Source organism: Carcharodon carcharias, chromosome 9, assembly GCF_017639515.1.
Source record: "Carcharodon carcharias isolate sCarCar2 chromosome 9, sCarCar2.pri, whole genome shotgun sequence".
Taxonomy (NCBI): Eukaryota; Metazoa; Chordata; class Chondrichthyes; order Lamniformes; family Lamnidae; genus Carcharodon; species Carcharodon carcharias.
The window spans coordinates 70,441,383-70,462,815 of NC_054475.1; the positions used below are offsets into that span (position 1 = coordinate 70,441,383).

At 61.3% G+C, this 21,433-nt stretch overlaps 1 protein-coding gene across 1 annotated transcript in view; it reads left to right on the top strand.

The window, feature by feature from the left end:
* The window catches only part of LOC121282430 (voltage-dependent L-type calcium channel subunit alpha-1S-like), a 746,261-nt gene that overhangs the window by 382,030 nt on the left and 342,798 nt on the right, over window positions 1-21,433 (top strand). The window contains exon 6 of the mRNA XM_041196142.1: window positions 3,981-4,177. Coding sequence (XP_041052076.1) covers window positions 3,981-4,177 — 197 coding nt within the window. The remainder of the gene's footprint in view (window positions 1-3,980; window positions 4,178-21,433) is intronic.

Sequence of the window (21,433 nt, forward strand, 5' to 3'; positions counted from 1 at the left end):
GCGTGTGTGTTCACATATTCTGTGTGTGTGTGTTGAAATATTCTGCAAGTATGTGTGTGTTCAGACATTCTGCATGGTGTGTGTTCACACACGCAGAATGTGTGAACAGACATACATGCAGAATGTGTGAACACACACCATGCAGAATGTCTGAACACACACATACTTGCAGAATATTTCAACACACACACAGACTCAGGCAGAAGGTGTGAACAGACACATGCAGAATGTGTGAACACACACATGCAGAATGTGTGAACACATATATGCACACGCAGAATGTGTGAACATAGAAGCACCCACACAGAATGTGTGGACACACGCACTCACAGAACATGTGAATTCACACACACAGACACACATACGCAGAATGTGTGAACATGCACACATGAAGAATGTGTGAATACACACACATGCAGAAGGCATGAACACACACACTCATAAATTTGTGAACACGCATGCAGAATGTATGAACACACATGCAGAATGTGTGAACACACACACACATAGGCAGAATGTGTGAACACACACATGCAGAATGTGTGAACACACGCACGCAGAATGTCTGAACACACGCAGAATTTGTGAACAGACACATACGCAGAATGTGTGAACAGACACATACGCAGAATGTGTGAACAGACACACACGCAGAATGTGTGAACAGACATACATGCAGAATGTGTGAACACACACCATGCAGAATGTCTGAACACACACATACTTGCAGAATATTTCAACACACACACAGACTCAGGCAGAAGGTGTGAACAGACACATGCAGAATGTGTGAACACACACATGCAGAATGTGTGAACACATATATGCACACGCAGAATGTGTGAACATAGAAGCACCCACACAGAATGTGTGGACACACGCACTCACAGAACATGTGAATTCACACACACAGACACACATACGCAGAATGTGTGAACATGCACACATGAAGAATGTGTGAATACACACACATGCAGAAGGCATGAACACACACACTCATAAATTTGTGAACACGCATGCAGAATGTGTGAACACACAGCATGCAGAATGTCTGAACACACACAAACGTGCAGAATATTTCAACACACACACACAGAATATGTGAACACACACGCAGAATGTTTGAATATACACTCGCTCAGTATTTGTGAACACACACATGCAGAATGTGTGAACACACACATGCAGAATGTGTGAACACACGCACGCAGAATTTCTGAACACACGCAGAATGTGTGAACGGACACATACGCAGAATGTGTGAACAGACACACACGCAGAATGTGTGAACAGACACACACGCAGAATGTCTGAACACACACCATGCAGAATGTCTGAACACACACATACGTGCAGAATATTTCAACACACACACACAGAATATGTGAACACACACGCAGAATGTGTGAACTCACACGCAGAATGTGTGACCACACAAGCAGAGTGGGTGAATATACACACGCACAGTATTTGTGAACACACACATGCAGAATGTGTGAACACAGACACGCAGATTGTGTGAACACACACACACACACGCAGAATGTGTGAACACACACACGCAGAATGTGTGAACACACACACGCCGAATGTGTGAATATGCACACGCAGAATGTGCACAAATTCTTCGTGAGTGTGTATTCACAAATACTGCGCGTGTGTTCACATTCTATGTGTGTGTGTTTGTTCGCTCATTCTTCATGTGTGTGTGATCACGCATTTTGCATGTGTGTGTCTGTTCACACATTCTGCATGTGTGTGGGTATTCACACATTCTTCGTGTGTGCAAACACATGCGCGGAATGTGTGACACACACACACACGCACACACACAGAATGTGTGAACACTTAAGCACACAAACACTCAGAATGTGTGAACATGCAAACACGCAGAATATGTGAACATGCACACACGCAGAATATGTAAACACACACACGCAGAATGTGCGAACACACACATGCAGAATGTGTGAACAGACACACGCAGAATGCGTGAACATACACACGCAGAATGTGTGAACACACACATGCAGAATGTGTGAACACACACAGAATGTATGAATACACATTCATACGCTGCATGTATGAACACGCACACACGAAGAATGAGCGAACAAACACACACACATAGAATGTGAACACATGCGCAGTATTTGTGAATACACACTCATGAAGAATTTGTGAACACACACAAACACATGCACGGAATGTGTGACACACACACAGACACACACACACACACACATAATGTGTGAACACTTACGCACACAAACACTCAGAATGTGAGAACACACACATACACAGAATGAGTGAACATACACCCGCAGAATGTGTGAACATGTCCACACGCAGAATATGTGAACACGCACACACGCAGAATATGTGAACACACACACGCAGAATGTGCGAACACACACATGCAGGATGTGTGAACACACACACACACACACAGAATGTGTGAACACACACATGCAGAATGTGTGAACGCACACGGGCAGAATGTGTGAACACCCACACACGCAGAATGCATGATCACGCACACACAAAGAATGAGCGAACATACACGTAGAATGTGTGAACACACACACATGCAGAATATGTGAACACGCACACGCGGAATTAGTGAACCTGTACACACATGCGGAACAGGTGAACACACGTGCACAGACGCAGGTGGAAAGTGTGAACATGCACAGAATATGTGAACACACACATACATGCAGAATGTGTAAACACACACCTGCAGAATGTGTGAATACGCACACACGCAGAATGTGTGAACACACACAACGACACACACATGTGGAATGTATGAACACACGCATGGAATGTGTGAACAAACACGCGGAATGTGTGATCACATGCATGCGGAATGTGTGATCTCACACATACACGCACGTGGACTATATGAACACACACACACACGTGGAATATGTGAACAGATACACACTGAATATGTGAACACACAGGTGCGCAAAATGTGTGAACAAGCGCACGGAATGTATGATCACACACACACACGGAATGTGTGATCACACACACACTTGAAGTGTGTATGTACACACATACACCCCCACATATGCGGAATGGCTGAACAGACACATACCCACATGCGAGGAATGGCTGAACACACACGCGGAATGTGTACACATACAAACACGTGCGCGGAATATGTACACATGCACACACACTTTCGCGTAACGTGTACACACACGCGGATTGTGTTTACATACACACGCATACATACATGTGGAATGTGTACACACACAACAGAATGTGTGTGCACACACACACACACACGCACACACACACGGAATGTGTGATCACATGCACACACACACACCGAATGTGTGAACACACGCACACATACACGCAGAATGTGTGAACACACACACAAGCTTACAGACATACAGTTTGAACACATAAATGGACAATGCATACCTCTTGTGAATATACAAATGAAATGTGAACATACAGAGTAACAGCATGAACACACATGTATAGTTAGAATATGATGTGAAGATACAGAGGCACAACCTGAACACATGCAGTAATGTTGTGAATACCATGTAAGCACACATGCACACTATGAACAGCATGAACAGCATGGACACACAAGTGTGCAGTGTGAACTCAGACACACATAATATACACACACACACAGGTAAAGTTTGAGCAAGGTGCCAACACACACAGACCACAGTACATGGGCTGATGAGGCGGGATTTGTAATGGACAGTGGGAGGGCAAACGGTGGGTCAGTGGGGGCGCGGGTGAATGGGGTGGTCAGCGGGAGGGTGGGTAGATGGAAGGGTGGTTAGTGGGGGGTGGTGGGTGGACAAGGGGACATTGGAGGGGTGTTTGATCAATGCCATTTCCTTATTAACTCTCTTCCATCATAGTTTTTCTTTGTCTCCCCCACTACCCCTCTCGACCCTCTGCCCTCTCCCCCACTCTCTCCCCCCTCTTTATTGATACAGATATTGTGGCTGATGAATGGCCAGCACCTTGTGCCCATTCAGGCCATGGTCGTCACTGCACCCTCAATGGCACCGAGTGCAGGTCAGGCTGGCCTGGGCCCAACAGTGGCATTACTCACTTTGATAACTTTGGCTTCGCAATGTTAACTGTGTATCAGTGCATCACCATGGAGGGCTGGACCGATGTCTTATATTGGGTAAGTAAGAACCAGCGTAGAATCGTCAGTGTGTCACATTGAACACTCTGCAGTCTGTTATCAATCCGATTCGCACACCCCACTCCTGGGGGATTGGCCCGACCCCACCCAGCTCCTGGGGTTCGACCTGACCCTCCCTGCACCTGGGGGATTGATTGGACCTGGCCGCACCCCACTATGGGGGGATCGACCCGACATCTCACCACTTCCAGGGGATCTACCCGACCACACATTTCTCTCGGGGGATCGACCAGACCCCACCCCTCCCCGATCCTGGGGAATCCACCCAACACTACACCTCCCCATGCCCGGGAGATTGGCCCGGCCCGACCCAACCCTGCTCCTGGGGGATTGACCTGACCCTCCCCGCTCCTGGGTAATCAATTGGACCTGGCCCCACCCTGCTCCCTGGAGATCGACCCGACATCTCCCCACTCTCGGGGCATCGACCTGACCCAACCCTGCTCCCAGGGGATCGACCCCACCCGACCCCGCTCATGGGGGATTGACCTGATCCCACCCCGTTCCAGGGGGATCGATCGGACGCGACCCCACCCCACCCCACTCCCGGGGAAGCGGACCAACCCCAACCCACCCCACCCCACTCCGCTCCCGGGAGATCGAACCGACCCCACCCCACTCCCGGGGGATCAACCCCACCTAACCCCTCTGCCGGGGGATCAGAATGACACCACCCTGCTCCTGGGGTATCAAACTGACCCCAACCCATTCTGGGGGGATAGATCTGACCCGACGCCTCCCTGCTCCCGGGGGATCGACCCCACCCGACCCCACCCCACTCCCGGGGGATTGACCCGACCCGACCCTGCGCCCAAGGGATCGACCCCACCCCACCCCACCCCACTCACAGGGGATTGGCCCGACCCCACCCTGCTCCCGGTGGATGACCTGACTATCCCCACTCCTGGGGGATCGATCGGACCTAACCACACACTGCTCCCGGGGGATCAACCCCACACCACCCCACCCAGCTCATAGGGGATCGACCCGACTCCACCCCGCTCCCGGGGGATCGATCCGACCCGACCTGACCCGACTGCACCCTGCTCCCAAGGGATCGTCCCCACCCCACCCCACTCACGGGGAATAGATCCCACCCCACCCCACTCCTGGGAGATAGATCCGACCTGAATCCACCCCATCCCACTCCCAGGGGATCGAGCCAAAACCACCCTGTTCCCAGCGGACTGACCCGACCCCTCCCCACTCCCAGGGGATTAACCTGACTCCACCCCACCCCGCTCCCGGGGGACCAATCTGACCCAACCTGACCCAACCCCATCCCGCTCCCAAGGGATCATCCCCATCCCACCCCACTCACAGGGGATCGGCTTGACCTCACCTTGCTCCCGGTGGATAACCTGACCCTGCCCGCTCCCAGGGGATCGACCCGAACCCACCCCACCCCACTCCTGGGGGATCGACTCCACCCAGGCCCATCCCAGGGGATTGACCCAAACCCTCCCCGCTACCGGGAATTCGAACCGAACCCACCTCGCTCCTGGGGGATCAAACCCATCCCATCCCGCTCCCAGGGGAACGACACCACCTGACCCTGCTCATGGGGGATCGGACCGACCCCACCCCGCTCCCGGGGGATCGACCCCACCCTACCTCACCCTGCTCCCAAGGGATCGACCCGACTCCTCCCAGCTCCTGAGGAATCGATCGCACCTGACCACACGCTGCTCCCGGGGGTTCGACCTGACCCCACCCCACTCCTGGGGTATCAACCCAACCCCACCCCACCCCGCTCATGGGGGATCGACCCCACCCCGCTCCCGGGGGATCGATCCGACCCGACCTGACCCCACCCCACCCCGCTCCTGGGGGATCAACCCAACTCCACCCCGGTCCCGGGGGACAGGTGCGACCCCACCCCACCCCACTCCACTCCCGGATAGATCCGACATGACCCCACCCCACCCTGCTCCCGCGGGATAGATTCGGCCCCACCCCACCCCACCCCACTCCTGGGGGATCGACCCCACCCCACCCCACCCCATACCTGGGGGATCGATCCAATCCGGCCTGACCTGACCCCACCCCACTCCTGGGGGATCGACCCAACCTCATCCCACCCCACACCTGGGGGATCGATTCAATCCAACCCCACCCCACCCCGATCCCGGGGGATAGATATGGCCCCACCCAACCCCACCCCTCCCTACTCCTGGGTTATAGAGCCCATGGTTTTAGAGGCAAGGTATTAGCATGGATAGAAGATTGGCTGTCTGGCAGGAGGCAGAGAGTGGGAGTAAGGGGGTCCTTCTCAAGATGGCGGCCGGTGACTAGTGGAGTTCCGCAGGGGTCAGTGTTGGGACCACAACTTTTCACTTTAAACATTAAGGATCTAGATGAAGGAACTGAGGGCATCCTGGCTAAGTTTGCAGATGATACAAAGATAGATGGAGGGACAGGTAGTATTGAGGAGGTGGGGAGGCTGCAGAAGGATTTGGACAGGTTAGGAGAATGGGCAAAGAAGTGGCAGATGGAATACAATGTGGGGAAGTGTGAGGTCATGCACTTCGGTAGGAAGAATAGAGGCATGGACTATTTTCTAAATGGGGAGAGAATTCAGAAATCTGGAGTGCAAAGGGACTTGGGAGTCCTAGTCCAGGATTCTCTTAAGGTTAACTTGCAGGTTGAGTCGGTAGTTAGGAAGGCAAATGCAATGTTGGCATTTATTTCGAGAGGACTAGAATATAAAAGCAGGGATGTGCTGCTGAGGCTTGAAAAGGTTCTGGTCAGACCACATTTAGAATATTGTGAGCAATTTTGGGCCCCGTATCTCAGGAAGGATGTGCTGGCCCTGGACAGGGACCAGAGGAGGTTCACGAGGACGATCCCAGGAATGAAAGGCTTAACATATGAGGAACGTTTGAGGACTCTGGGTCTATACTTGATGGAGTTTAGAAGGATGAGGGGGGATCTGATTGAAACTTACAGAGTACTGAAAAGCCTGGAGAGAGTGGATGTGGGGAAGATGTTTCCATTAGTCGGAGAGACTAGGACCCGAGGGCACAGCCTCAGAGTAAAGGGAAGACCTTTTAAAACAGAGATGAGGAGAAACTTCTTTAGCCAGAGATTGGTGAATCTATGGAATTCATTACCACAGAAGGCTGTGGAGGCCAGGTCGTTGAGCATATTTAAGACCGAGATAGATAGGTTCTTGATTGGTAAGGGGATCAAATGTTACGGGGAGAAGGCGGGAGAATGGGGTTGAGAAACTTATCAACCATGATTGAATGGCGGAGCAGACTTGATGGGCCGATTGGCCTAATTTCTGCTCCTATGTCTTATGGTCTTATGGACCCAAATCCACCCCATCCTGCTCCCAGGGGATCGACCCGAACCCACCCGGTTCCCGACAGATCGAACCCACCCCTCCCCGCTCCCAGGGGAAATCCTGTCCTGACCCTGCCCTGCTCTCGGGGGATTGAACCGACCCCACCCCACCCTGCTCCTGGGGGATCGACCTGACTCGACCCTTCCCCGCTCCCGGGGGATCGAACCGAATCCACCCTGTTCCTGGCGGATCGACCTGACCACTCCCCACTCCCAGGGGATCAACACGACCCCACCCCAGCCCACTTCCCGGGGATAGATCCTGCCCCACCCCACCCCACTCCTGGGGGATCGATCCTACCCGACCCCACCCTGCACCCAAGGGATCATCCCCACCCCACCCCACTCACGGGGGATCGGCCTGACCCCACCACAATGCTGGTGGATGACATAACCATCCCCGCTCCCAGGGGATTCATCGGACCTGACTACACGCTGCTCCCGGGGGAATGGCCCCACCCCACCCTGCTCCCGGGGGATAGATCTGTCCCGAATCCACCCCATCCCGCTCCCAGGGGATCGACCCGACCCCACCTGTTCCCAGCGGATCGACCCGACCCCTCCCCACTCCTGGGGGATTGATCAGTCCTGACCCCGCCCTGCTATCGGGGCATTGACCTGGCCCCACCCTGCTCCCGGGGGATCGACCCGACTTGACCTCTCCCCGCTCCTGGGGGATCGAATCAACACCACCCCACCCCATTTCTAGGGGATCCACCCGACCCATCCCCACTCCTCCCTGCTCCCAGGGGATCAAACCAACCCCACCCCCGGGGGATCGACCCCACCCCGCTCCCGGGGTTCAATTGGACCTGACCACACCCCACTCCCGGGGGATCAACCCCACCCCCACAACCCACTCCCCGGGGATCAATGCGACCCGGCCTGACCTGACCCCACACTGCTCCCGGGGGATCAACCTAACCCCACCCCGATACCGGGAGATTGATCCGACCCCACCCCACCCCATTCCACTCCCGTGGGATAGACCCGACCCCAACTCACCCCACCCCATCCCACTCCCTGGGGATAGATCCGGCCCCACCCCACCCCACCCCACTCCCAGGAGATAGATCCAACCTGAATCCACCCCATCACTCTCCCAGGGGTTCGACCCGAACCCGCCCTGTTCCCGGTGGATCGACCCGACCCCTCCCCACTCCCTGGGGATTTATCTGTCCTGACCCCGCCCTGCTCCCAGGGGATTGACCTGGCCCCACCCTGTTCCCGGGGGATCGACCCTACTCGACCCCTCCCCACTCCCGGGGGATTTATCTGTCCTGACCCCCGCCCTGCTTCCAGGGGATTGACCTGGCCCCACCCCGCTCCCGGAGGATTGACCTGACCCCATCCCTCCCCAGAGGGATCCACCCGACCCTACCCCTGCCTGCTCCTGGGGGATCCACCCCATCCCACCCCACCCCACCCCACCCCACTCCTCCCCACTCCTCCCCACTCCCGGGGGATCGAACCGACCCAACCCGCACCGGGGAGATCGATCCAACCGCTCCCGGGGGATAGATCCAACCCGACCCCGTCCCAGCCCCACTCCCAGGGGATTGACCCAAACCATCTCCGCTTCCTGGGGATTGCCCCACCCCAACCTCACTCCCAGGGAATCGACCCGAACCCACCCCGCTCCCAGGAGATCGACCTCTTCCCTTCCCGCTCCCGGGGTGTCGACCTGAACCCAACCCCGCTCCCGGGGGATCGACCTCATCCCTTCCCGCTCCCGGGGTGTCGACCCGAACCCAACCCCGCTCCTGGGGGGTCGACCTCATCCCTTCCCGCTCCTGGGGTATCGACCCCACCCGACCCCACTCCTGTGGGATGGGTCCGACCCTACCCTGCTCCCGAGGGATCGATCCGACCCCATTCTGCTCCGCAAATGGGGGATCGGACCAACCCCACCCCACCCCACCCTGCTCCCGAGGGATCGATCCGACCTGACCCTGCTCTCAAGGGATCGAACCCACCCCACCCAACTCACCGGGGATCGGCCTGACCCCACCACGATTCTGGTGGATGACCTGACCATCCCCACTCCCAGGGGATCGATCGGACCTGACCACACCCTGCTCCCGGGGGAACGACCCCACCCCACCCTGCTCCCGGGGGATAGATCTGTCCCGAATCCACCCCATCCTGCTCCCAGGGGATCAACCCGACCCCACCTGTTCCCGGCGGATTGACGACCCATCCCCACTCCTCCCCGCTCCCAGGGGAACAAACCAACCCCACCGCACCCCACTCCTTGGGGTTAAATCCGACCCCACCCCACCCCACTCCCAGGGGATCAAAGCGACCCCACCCCGTTTCCGGGGGATAGATCCGACCAGACTCCTCTCTACCTCACCCCACTCCCGGGGGATAGATCCGACCCAACCCGCACCTTTCCCGGGGGATTGATTCGACCTGACCCCACCCTACCCTGCCCCGCTCCTGGGGCATCGAACTGACCTCACCCCGCTCCCAGGGGATTGACCCCACCCCACCCCTCCTTGCTCCCGAAGGATCGACCCGACCCGACCCGACCCCGCTCCCAAGGGATCGACCCCACCCCACTCACTGGGGATCGGCCCCACCGCTCCCAGGGGATCGATCAGACCTGACCACACGCTGCTCCCGGGGGATCAACCCGACACCACCCCACCCTGCTCATGGGGGATCGACCGGACTCCACCCCACTCCACTCCCTGGGGATCGATCCGACCCAATTTGACCCGACCCCACCCCGCTCCTGGGGTTCAATCGGACCTGACCACACCCCACTCCCGGGGGACCGACCCCACCCCCCCCCCCAAACCACTCCCCAGGGATCGATCCGACTGGTCTGACCTGACCCCACACTGCTCCCGGGAGATCAACCCAACCCCGCCCCGGTCCTGGGAGATTGATCCGACCCCACCCCACCCCACCCCACCCCGCTCTCGGGGGATAGATCTGACCCCATCCCACCCCACCCCACTCCCGGGAGACAGATCCGACCCGAATCCACTGCCTTCCGATCCCAGCGGATCGACCCGACTCCTCCCCGCTCCTGGGGGATTGATCAGTCATGACCCTGCCCTGCTCTCGGGGGATTGACCTGGCCCCACCCCGCTCCTGGGGGATTGAACCGACCCCACCCTACCCCGCTCCCTGGGGATCGACCCGACTTGACCTCTCCCCGCTCCTGGGGTATCGAATCTTCCCTACCCCACTCCACTCCTAGGGGATCCACCTGACCCCTCCCCACTCCACCCCACTCCCAGGGGATCAAACCAACCCTACCCCACCCCACACCTGGGGGTTCAATCCGACACCACCCGACCCCACTCCCGGAGGATCAAAGCGACGCCACCCTGTTCCCAGGGGGATAGATCCGACCAGACTCCGCCCTACCTCACATCCACTCCCGGGAGATAGATCGGACCCAACCACACCCCGCTCCCAGGGGATTGACCCGATCCCAGGCCCCTCCGAGGGGATCGACCCAAACCCTCGCCAATCTCGAGGGATCGACCCAACCCTACCCCGCTCCTGGGGGATCAACCCGAACCCACCCCGCTGCCGGGGGATTGACCCGATCCCATCATGCACCCGGGGGATTGACCCCACCCGACCCCTCTCATGGGGGGTTGGCCTGACCCCATCCCACTCCTGGGGGATCGATTCGACCCGACCCCACCCTACCCTGCCCCGCTCCTGGGGCATCTGACCGACCCCACCCCGCTCCCGGGGGATCAACCCCACCCCACCCCACCCCTCCCTGCTCCCGAAGGATCGACCCGACCCGACTCCACCCCACTCCCAAGAATCGACCCCACCCCACTCACTGTGGATCGGCCCTACCCTCCCCGCTCCCAGGGGATCGATCGGATCCCACCCCACCCCTCTCCTGGGGGATTGGATCGACCCCTCCCTGCTCCCGCGGTATTGATCTGACCCGAACCCTCACTGCTTCCGGGGTATTGACCCGACCCCTCCCCGCTCCCAGGGGATCGATCGGACCTGACCACCCACTGCTCCCGGGGGATTAACCCGACCCCACCCCACCCCGCTCCTGGCGTTCAATCGGACCTGACCACACCCCACTCCTGGGGGTTCGACCCCAACCCACTTGCCGGGGATCGATCCGACCCAGCCTGACCTGACCCCACCCTGCTCCCGGGGGATCAACCCAACCCCACCCCGGTCCCGGGAGATTCATCCGACCCCACCTCACCCCACTCCCGGGGGATAGATCCGACCCCAAACCACCCCACCCCACTCCCGGGGGATAGATCCGACCCCAACCCACCCCACCCCACCCCACTCCTGGGAGATAGATCCGACCTGAATCCACCCCATCATGCTCCCAGGGGTTCAACCCGAACCCACCCTGTTCCCGGCGGATCGACCCGACCCCTCCCCACTCCCGGGGGATTTATCTGTCCTGACCCCACCCTGCTCCCGGGGGATTGACCTGGCCCCACCCTGTTCCCGGGGGATCGACCCTACTCGACCCCTCCCCACTCCCTGGGGACCAACATGACCCCAACTCGAACCCATTCCCAGGGGATCGACCTGACCCCATCCCTCCCTAGGGGGATCCACCCAACCCTACCCCTGCCTGCTCCTGGGGGATCCACCCCACCCCACCCCTCCCCACTCCCATAGGATCGACTGGACCCAACCTCCACACAGGGGATCGATCCGGCCCCATCCTGCTCCGCTCCTGGGGGATCGTACCAACCCCACCCTGCTCCTGGGGGATCAACCCCACCCCACCCCACCCTGCTCCCGAGGGATCGATCCGACCCGACCCTGCTCCCAAGGGATCGAATCCAATCCACCCCACTCACCGGGGATCGGCCCTACCGCTCCCCACTCCCAGGGGATCGATTGGACCTGACCACACGCTGCTCCCAGGGGATCAACCCGACCCCACCCGACCCCGCTCATGGGGGATCGACCCGACTCCACCCCACCCCACTCCTGGGGGATCGATCCGACCCGATTTGACCCGACCCCACCCCACCCCACCCCACTTCCGGGAGATAGATCTGACCCAAATCCACCCCATCCTGCACCCAGGGGATTGACCCGAACCCACCGTGTTCCTGGCGGATCGACTTGACCCCTCCCCGCTCCCGGTGGATGTATCCATCCTGATCCCGCCCTGCTCCCAGGAGATTGACCTGGCCCCACCCCGCTCCCAGGGGATTGTCCCGACTCGACCCCTCCCCGCTCCCGGGGGATCAACGTGACCCCACCCCACTCCTGGAGAATCGACACGACCCCAACCTGAACCCGCTCCCAGGGGATCGACCTGACCCCATCGCTCCCCAGAGGGATCCAGCCGACCTGACTACACCCCTGTCCCGGGGGAATCAACCCGTCCCCACCTCACTCCCGGCAGATCAACCTCACCCCACCCTGCTCCTAGGGGATTGACTCCACCCCACCCCGCTCATGGGTGATCGGCCCCACCTGACCCCGCTCATGGGGGATTGACCCGACCCCAACCCACCCGGGTGATCAGACTGACCACATCCCTTTCGCTGAGGATCGACCCCACCCCCACCCCGCTCCCGGGGGATTGATCCCACCCCTCCCTGTTCCCAGGGTATTGATCCGACCCGACCCCATGCCCCTCTCAGGGGATCGACCCGAACCCTCCCCGCTCTCGGGGGATTGACGCGACCCCACCCCGCTCCTGGGTGATCGAGCCTACCTGACCCCGCTTGTGCGGGATCGATCCAACCCCACCCCACCCCAACCCACTCCCGGGGAATCAATGCGACCCAACCCTGCTCCTGGCGGATCGAGCCAATTCCTCCACGCTCATGGGGGATTGACCGCACCCCACACCACTCCTAGGGATCGATCCAACCCCACCACAACCCACTCCCGGGGATCAATCTGACCCCACCACAACCCACTCCCAGGGGATACCCCTGCTCCCGGGGTATCGATCCCACCCCACCCCACTCCTGGAGGATAGACCCGACCTGACCCCAGCACATCCCACTCCCGGGGGATAGATTCGATTCGACCCCAAACCCCTCCTGGGGGATCGACCTGACCCAACCCCTCCCTGCACCCGGGGTATCATCCCGATCCCTTCCCACTCCTGGCGTATCTACCCAACCTCTGCCCACTCCTGGGGGATTGATCCGACATGACCCCTCCCTGTGCCCAGGGAATCGATCGGACTTCATTCCGGTCCCAGGGAATACCGGAACCCACCCTGCTCCCAGTGGATCGACCCTACCCCACCCCGCTCCTGGGGATTCGGCCTGACCCCACCCTGCTCCTGGGGAACGACCTCACCCTACTCCACCCCGCTCCCCGGGATTCGACCTGACCCCACCCCGCTCCCGGGGGATTGACCCTACTCCAGCCCGCTCCAGGGGATTCGACCTGACCCCAACCCGCTCCCGGGGGAATGACCACATCCCACCCCACTCCCGTGGGATTGACCCCACCCACCCTGCTCCCGGGGTTCAGCCTCACCCTACCCCACCCAGTTCCCGGGGGATCAGCCCGCCCGCAACCCGAACCCACTCCCAGGGGGATCGACCCAACCCCATCCCGCTCCAGGAGGATTGATCCAACATGACCCCTCCCTGTGCCCAGCAAATCGATCCAAACTCATCCCGCTCCCAAGGGATCGACCCGACTCCTCCCCGCTTATGGGGGAGTGACCTCACCGCACCCCCCTCCTGTGGATCGATTTGACCCCATCACACCCCACTCCCGGGGGATCGGACCAACCCCATCCCTCTCCCGGGAGATCGACCCAACCTGACCCCTCCCCGCACCCGGTATATCATCCCGATCCCTCCCCGTTCCTGGCGGATCTACCCGACCCCTGCCGCTCTTGGGAGATTGTTCTGACACGACGCCTCCCTGAGCCCAGGGAAAAGATCTGACCACATCCCGCTCCTAGGGGACCGACCAGAACCCACCCTGCACCCGGGTATCAACCCGATCCCTCCCTGCTCCTGGGGGATAGTTTCGAACCGACCCCACCCTGCTCCCGGGGAATTGACACAACCTGACCCCACCCCACTCCCGGGGGATTGACCCCACCCCAAACCACTCCCAGGGGAGTGACTTGACCCCACCCCACTCCAGCGGGGACGATCCCACCCCACCCCACTCCCAGAGGATCGGCCCGACCCCAACACAAATCCGCTCCCAGGGGTTCGACCCGACCCCATCCCACTCCAGGAAGATCCACCCGACCCTACCACTTCCCGATCCTTGGGTATCCACCCGACCCCACCCCTCCCCACTCCCGGATGATTGGCCAAACCCCACCCCGCTCCCGGGCGATCGATCGGACCTGGCCCCAAACCACTCCCAAGGGATCAACCCGACAACACCTCGCTCCAGGGGGATCCATCCAACCCTACCTCTCCCCGCACTTTGGGTATCCACCCGACCCCACACTCCCCACTCCCGGGGATTTGACCCGATATCTCCCCGCTCCCAGGGAGATATTGCGCTGACCACAAAGCGCTCCAGGGGAATCGACCCCACCCCACCCCGCTCCCAGGGATTGACCTGGCCCCACCCTGCCCTGCTCCTGGGGAAATCAACCCAACCCGACCTCACCCCTTTCCCGGGGGATCGACCCCACCCCACCCCAGTCCCGGGTGACCGAGGCCATCCCACCCCGCTCCCGGGTGATCGACCCCAACTCACACCCTTCCCAGGGGATCAATCTCACCCCAGCCCACTCCCAGGGGATCGACCTGACCCCACCCAGCTGCTATATCGACCCCACCCGTCCCCACTCCCTGGGGATCAAGCCCAAACCACCCCGCTCCCGGGTGATCGATGTGAACCCAACCCACTCCTGGGGAATCAATGCGACCCCACACTACTCCTGGCGGATCGAGCCGATTCCGCCCTGCTCATGGGGGATTGACCGCACCCCACCCCACTCCCGAGGATCGATCCGACTCCACCCCAACCCACTCCCAGGGGATCGGACCGACCCCAACCTGCTCCCGGGGGATCGATCCCACCCCACCCCGCTCCCGGTGGATCGACCTGACCCCGCTCATGGGGGATGGATCCGATCCCACCCTACCCCAACCCACTCCCGGGGAATCAATGCAACCCCACCCTGCTCCTGGTGGATCGAGCCGATTCCTCCCCGCTCATGGGGGATTGACCTCACCCCACCCCGCTCCCAGAGATCGATCCGAACCCGCCCCGCTCCCGGGGGATTGATCCCACCCCATCTCACTCCTGGAGGATAGACTGGACACGACCCCACCGCATTCTGCTCCCAGGGGATAGATTCGACCTGACCCCACCCCGCTCCTGGGGGATCGACCCGACCTGACTCCTCCACGTACCCGGCGGATTGACCCGACCCCTCCCCGCACCCAGGGTATCATCCCGATCTCTCGCCACTCCCAGCATATCTACCCAACCCCTGCCCGCTCCCGGGGGATTGATCCGACACGACCCCTCCCTGTGCCCAGGGAATCGATCCGACCTCATCCCCGGTCCCAGGGTATTGACTGGAACCCACCCTGCTCCCATTGGATCGACCCGACTCCTTCCTGCTCTTGGGGTTTGATTCGACCCGACCCCACCCGGCTTACGGTGGATTGACATGGCCCCACCATGCTCCTAGGGGATTGAACAGAGCCAACCCCACCATGCTCCCACAAAATTGATCCAACCTGACCCCACCCCGCTCCCGGGTGATTGACCCTACCCCACCCCGCTCCCGGGGATCGACCCCACCCCACCCACCCCACTCTTGGGTGCTGAGCCCGACCCCACCCCGAACCCACTCCTAGGGGATCGACCCAACACCATCCTGCTCCAGGAGGATTGATCCGACACGACCCCTCCCTGCGCTCGGGGAATCGATCCGAGCTCATCCCGCTCCCATAGGATCGACACGAAACTATCTTGTACCCGGCGTATTGACCTCACCCCACCCCGCTCCTGGTGATCGATCCAACCCCACCCCACCCCACTACCGGAAGATCAGACCGAACCCAACCCCTTCCCGGGGGATCGACCGCACCCCACCCCACTCCCGGGGGATAGATCTGACCCGACCCTCTCCCAGGGGATCGACCCGACCCCTCCCCACACCCAGGGTATCATCCCGATCCCTCTCCGCTCCCGGCATATCTACCCGACTGCTGCCCGCTTCCGGGGGATCGACCCATCCCCTGCCTGCTCCTGGGGTATTGATCCTACCCGACGCCACCCCGCTCCCGGGTCATCGACCCCACCTGACCCCGCTCATGGGGGATCGATCCGACCCCACCCCACCCCAACCCAGTCCAACCCACTCCCGGGAATCAATGCAACCCCACCTTGCTCCTGGCGGATCGAGCCGACTCCTCCCCGCTCATGGGCGATTGACCTAACCCCACCCCACTCCCAGGGATTGATCCGACCCCACCCCAACTAACTCCTGGGGGCTCTGACCCCACCCGTCTCCCGGGAGATCGACCCAACCTGACCCCTCCGCGTACCCAGCGGATTGACCTGACCCCTCCCCGCACCCGGGGTATCATCCTGATCCCTCCCCGCTCCCGGAGGATCGACCCGACTCCTTCCCAGTCCTGGGGGATTGATCCGACCCGACGCTACTCTGCTCCCAGGGAATTGACCCAACCTGACCCCACCCCGATCCCGGGGGATTGACCCCACCCCATCGCGCTCCCGGGGGATCAACTTGACCCCCACTCCGCTCCCAGGGTGATACACCTGACCCTACCCCTCCCCACTCCCGGGGTATTGACCCAACCTGACCCCTCCACATACATGGCGGATTGACCCGAGCCCTCCCTGCACCCAGGTATCATCCTGATCCCTCCCTGCTCCCGGCGGATCTACCCGACCCCTGCCCTCTTCTAGGGTTTTGATCCGACCCCACCCCACCCCACTACAGGGTGATCGACCCCACCTGACCCCGTTCCCGGGGGATCAACCCGATCCCACCCCGTTCCCGGGTGATCGACCCCACCTGACCCTGTTCCCGGGGGATCGATCCGACCCCACCCCGCTCCCGGGTGATCGAGCCTACCTGACCCCGCTTGTGGGGGATCGATCCGACCCCACCACACCCTAACCCACTCCCGGGGAATCAATGCGACCCAACCCTGCTCCTGGCAGATCGAGCCAATTCCTCCACACTCATGGGGGATTGACCGCACCCCACACCACTCCTGGGGATCGATCCAACCCCACCACAACCCCCTCCCGGGGATCGATCCGACCCCACCACAACCCACGCCCGGGGGATCGGACTGACCCCGCCCTGCTCCCGGGGTATCGATCCCACCCCACCCCACTCCTGGAGGATAGACCCGACCTGACCCCAGCACATCCCATTCCCGGGGGATAGATTCAATTCGACCCCAAACCCCTCCTGGGGGATCGACCTGACCCAACCCCCTCACTGCACCCAGGGTATCATCCCGATCCCTTCCCACTCCTGGCGTATCTACCCAACCCCTGCCCACTCCTGGGGGATTGATCCGACATGACCCCTCCCTGTGCCCAGGGAATCGATCCGACTTCATTCCGGTCCCAGGGTATCGACCGGAACCCACACTGCTCCCAGTGGATCGACCCTACCCCACCCCGCTCCTGGGGATTCGGCCTGACCCCACCCCGCTCCCGGGGGATTGACCCTACTCCACCCCACTCCAGGGGATTCGACCTGACCCCAACCCGCTCCCGGGGGAATGACCACATCCCACCCCACTCCCGTGGGATTGACCCCACCCACCCTGCTCCCAGGGTTCAGCCTCACCCTACCCCACCCAGTTCCCGGGGGATCAGCCCGACCGCAACCCGAACCCACTCCCAGGGGGATCGACCCAACCCCATCCCGCTCCAGGAGGATTGATCCGACATGACCCCTCCCTGCGCCCAGCAAATCGATCCAAACTCATCCCGCTCCCAAGGGATCGACCCGACTCCTCCCCGCTTATGGGGGAGTGACCTCACCCTACCCCCCTCCCGTGGATCGATCTGACCCCATCCCACCCCACTCCTGGGGGATCAGACCAACCCCACCCCTCTCCCGGGAGATCGACCCAACCTGACCCTTCCCCGCACCCGGTGTATCATCCCGATCCCTCCCCGCTCCTGGCGGATCTACCCGACCCCTGCCGCTCTTGGGGGATTGATCCGACACGAAGCCTCCCTGCGCCCAGGGAAGAGATCTGACCACATCCCGCTCCTAGGGGACCGACCAGAACCCACCCTGCTCCCGGTGGGTCGAACCCACTCCTTCCCGCTCCTGGGGGAATTGATCCAACCCGACACCACTCTGCTCCCGGGGAATTGACCCAACCTGACCCCACCACGATCCCGGGGGATTGACCCCACCCCATCCCGCTCCCGGGGGATCGACCTGACCCCACCCCACTCCCGGGGGAACGACCCCACCCCACCCCGCTTCCGGGGGATCGGTCCGAATCCGCTCCCAGGGGATCGACCCGACCCCATCCCAATCCAGGAGGATCCACCCGACCCTACCCCTCCCCGATCCTTGGGTATCCACCTGACCCCACCCTCCCCACTCCCGGATGATTGGCCTGACCCCACCCTGCTCCTGGGCGATCGATCGGACCTGGCCCCAAACCGCTCACGGGGGATCGACCTCACCCCACCCCGCTGCTGGTATATCGACCCCACCCGTCCCCACTCCCTGGCCCCAAACCGCTCACGGGGGAACAACCCCACCTCACCCCGGTCCTGGGGGATCGACCCCACTCTAGCACACTCCGCTCCCGGGGCATTGGCCCAACCCCAGACCGAACCCACTCCCAGGAGATCGACCCGACCCCACCCCGCTCCCGGGGGATCGAACTCACCCAACCACGCCCCGCTTCTAGGGGATCCACCCGACCCCAACCTGAACCCCCTCCCAGGGAATCGACCCCACCCGACACCACTCATAGGGGATTGACCTGACCCGACTCCCCTCCCGAGGGATCAATCCAACACCACCCCACCCCCCCCCACTCAGTGTATCGGACCGACCCCACCCAGCTCCCGGGGGATCGACCCGAGCTCACCCCACCCCGCTCTGCTCACGTGAGATCAGCGCGACCCCAACCCGAACGTGCTCCCAGGATTTCGACCGGACCCCATCCCACTCCAGGGGGATCCACCCGACCTCACCCCACCCCACCCTGTTCCCTGGGATCGCCCCACCTCACCCCTCCCTGCTCCTGAGGGATCGACCAGACCCTCCCCCTCCCAGGGGATCAACCCGACCACACCCCACTCCCGGGGCATTGACCCAACCCCACCCCTCCCCACACCTGGGGGATTGATCCGACCTGACTCCGCTCTGGTCCTGGGGGATTGACCTGGCCCTGCCCCGCTCCTGGGGGCTTGACCCGACCCCAACCCACCCCACTCCTGTGGTATTCACCCTACCCACCCCTGCCTCACTCCCGGGGGATCGACCCGACCCCACCCTGCTCTCAGGGGATCGACATGACCTGCCCTGCTGCGAGGGGATCGATTGGACCTGGCCCCACCCCGCTCCGGGGAGATTGACCTGACATCTCCCCGCACCCAGGGATCGACCCCACCCCACCCCACTCCCAGGGGAGCGGCCCCACCCAACCCCACCCCTCCCCACCCCGCTCCCAGGGGATCATCCCCACCCCACTCCTGGGGGATTGGCCCGACCCCACCCCACCCTGCTCCCGCAGGATTGACCCAACCCCTCCCCGCTCCAAAGAGATTGATCCAACCCAACCCCATACTGCTCCCAGTGTATCGACCCCACCAAACCCCGCTCCCGGGGAATCGACCTCACCCCATCCTTTCACTGGGGATCGACCTGATGCAACACTGCTGCTGGTGTATCGACCCCACCCAAACCCGCTCCCAGGGGATCGACACGACCCCATCCCGCTCCAGGGGGATCCAACCGACCCTACACCTGCCCGCTTCGGGGGATCCACCCGACCCCACCCCTCCCCACTCCCGGGGGATCGATCGGACCTGGCCTCACCCTGCTCCCAGGGGATCGACCTGACATCTCCCCGTTCATGGGGGATCAACTTGACCACACCCTGCTCCCAAGTGGTCGACCCGACATCTCACCGATCCCGGGGGATCGACCCAACCCCGCCCTGCTCCCAGGGGATTGACCAGTACACACCCCACCCCTGGGGGATTGAACCGAGCCCTCCCCGCTTCCGGGGGATCGACCCGACCCCACCCCACCCTGGTCCCGGGAGATTGACCCCACTCCACCCCACTCCACTCCCGGGGAATCGACTGGACTGCGACCCGCTCCTGGGCGATCGACCCCACCCGACCACGCTCATGGGGGTTTGACCTGACCCCACCCCGCTCCCGGGATCTATCTTTCCCCATCCCATTCCACTCCCGTGGGATCAAGCCCACCCCACCGCGCTCCCGGGGGATTGACTTGAGCCAACCCCACTTCTGGGGAACGACTCCACCCCACCCCGCTCTCTGGGGGTCGACACCACACTACCCCACACCGCTCCTGGGGGATCGGCATGACCCCAACCTGAATCCGCTCACAGGGGATCGACCTGCCCCCCTCCCACTCTAGGAGGATCCACCCAACTGTATCCCTCACACTCCGGGGTGATCGGCCCGACCCCACCCCGCTCCTTGGGTATCCACCCGACCTCACAGTCCCCACTCCCGGGAATTCGACCTGATATCTCCCCGCTCCTGGGGAGATATTGTGCTGACCACAAATCGCTCCCAGGTGATTCGAACCCCCCCCCTCCCCAACCCCACTCCCGCGGATTGACCTGGCCCCACCCGGCTCCTGGGGGATTGAACCGACCTCGCCCCACCTTGCTCCTGGGGAAATCAACCCACCCGACCTCACCCCGCTCCCGAGGGATCGACCCCACCCCA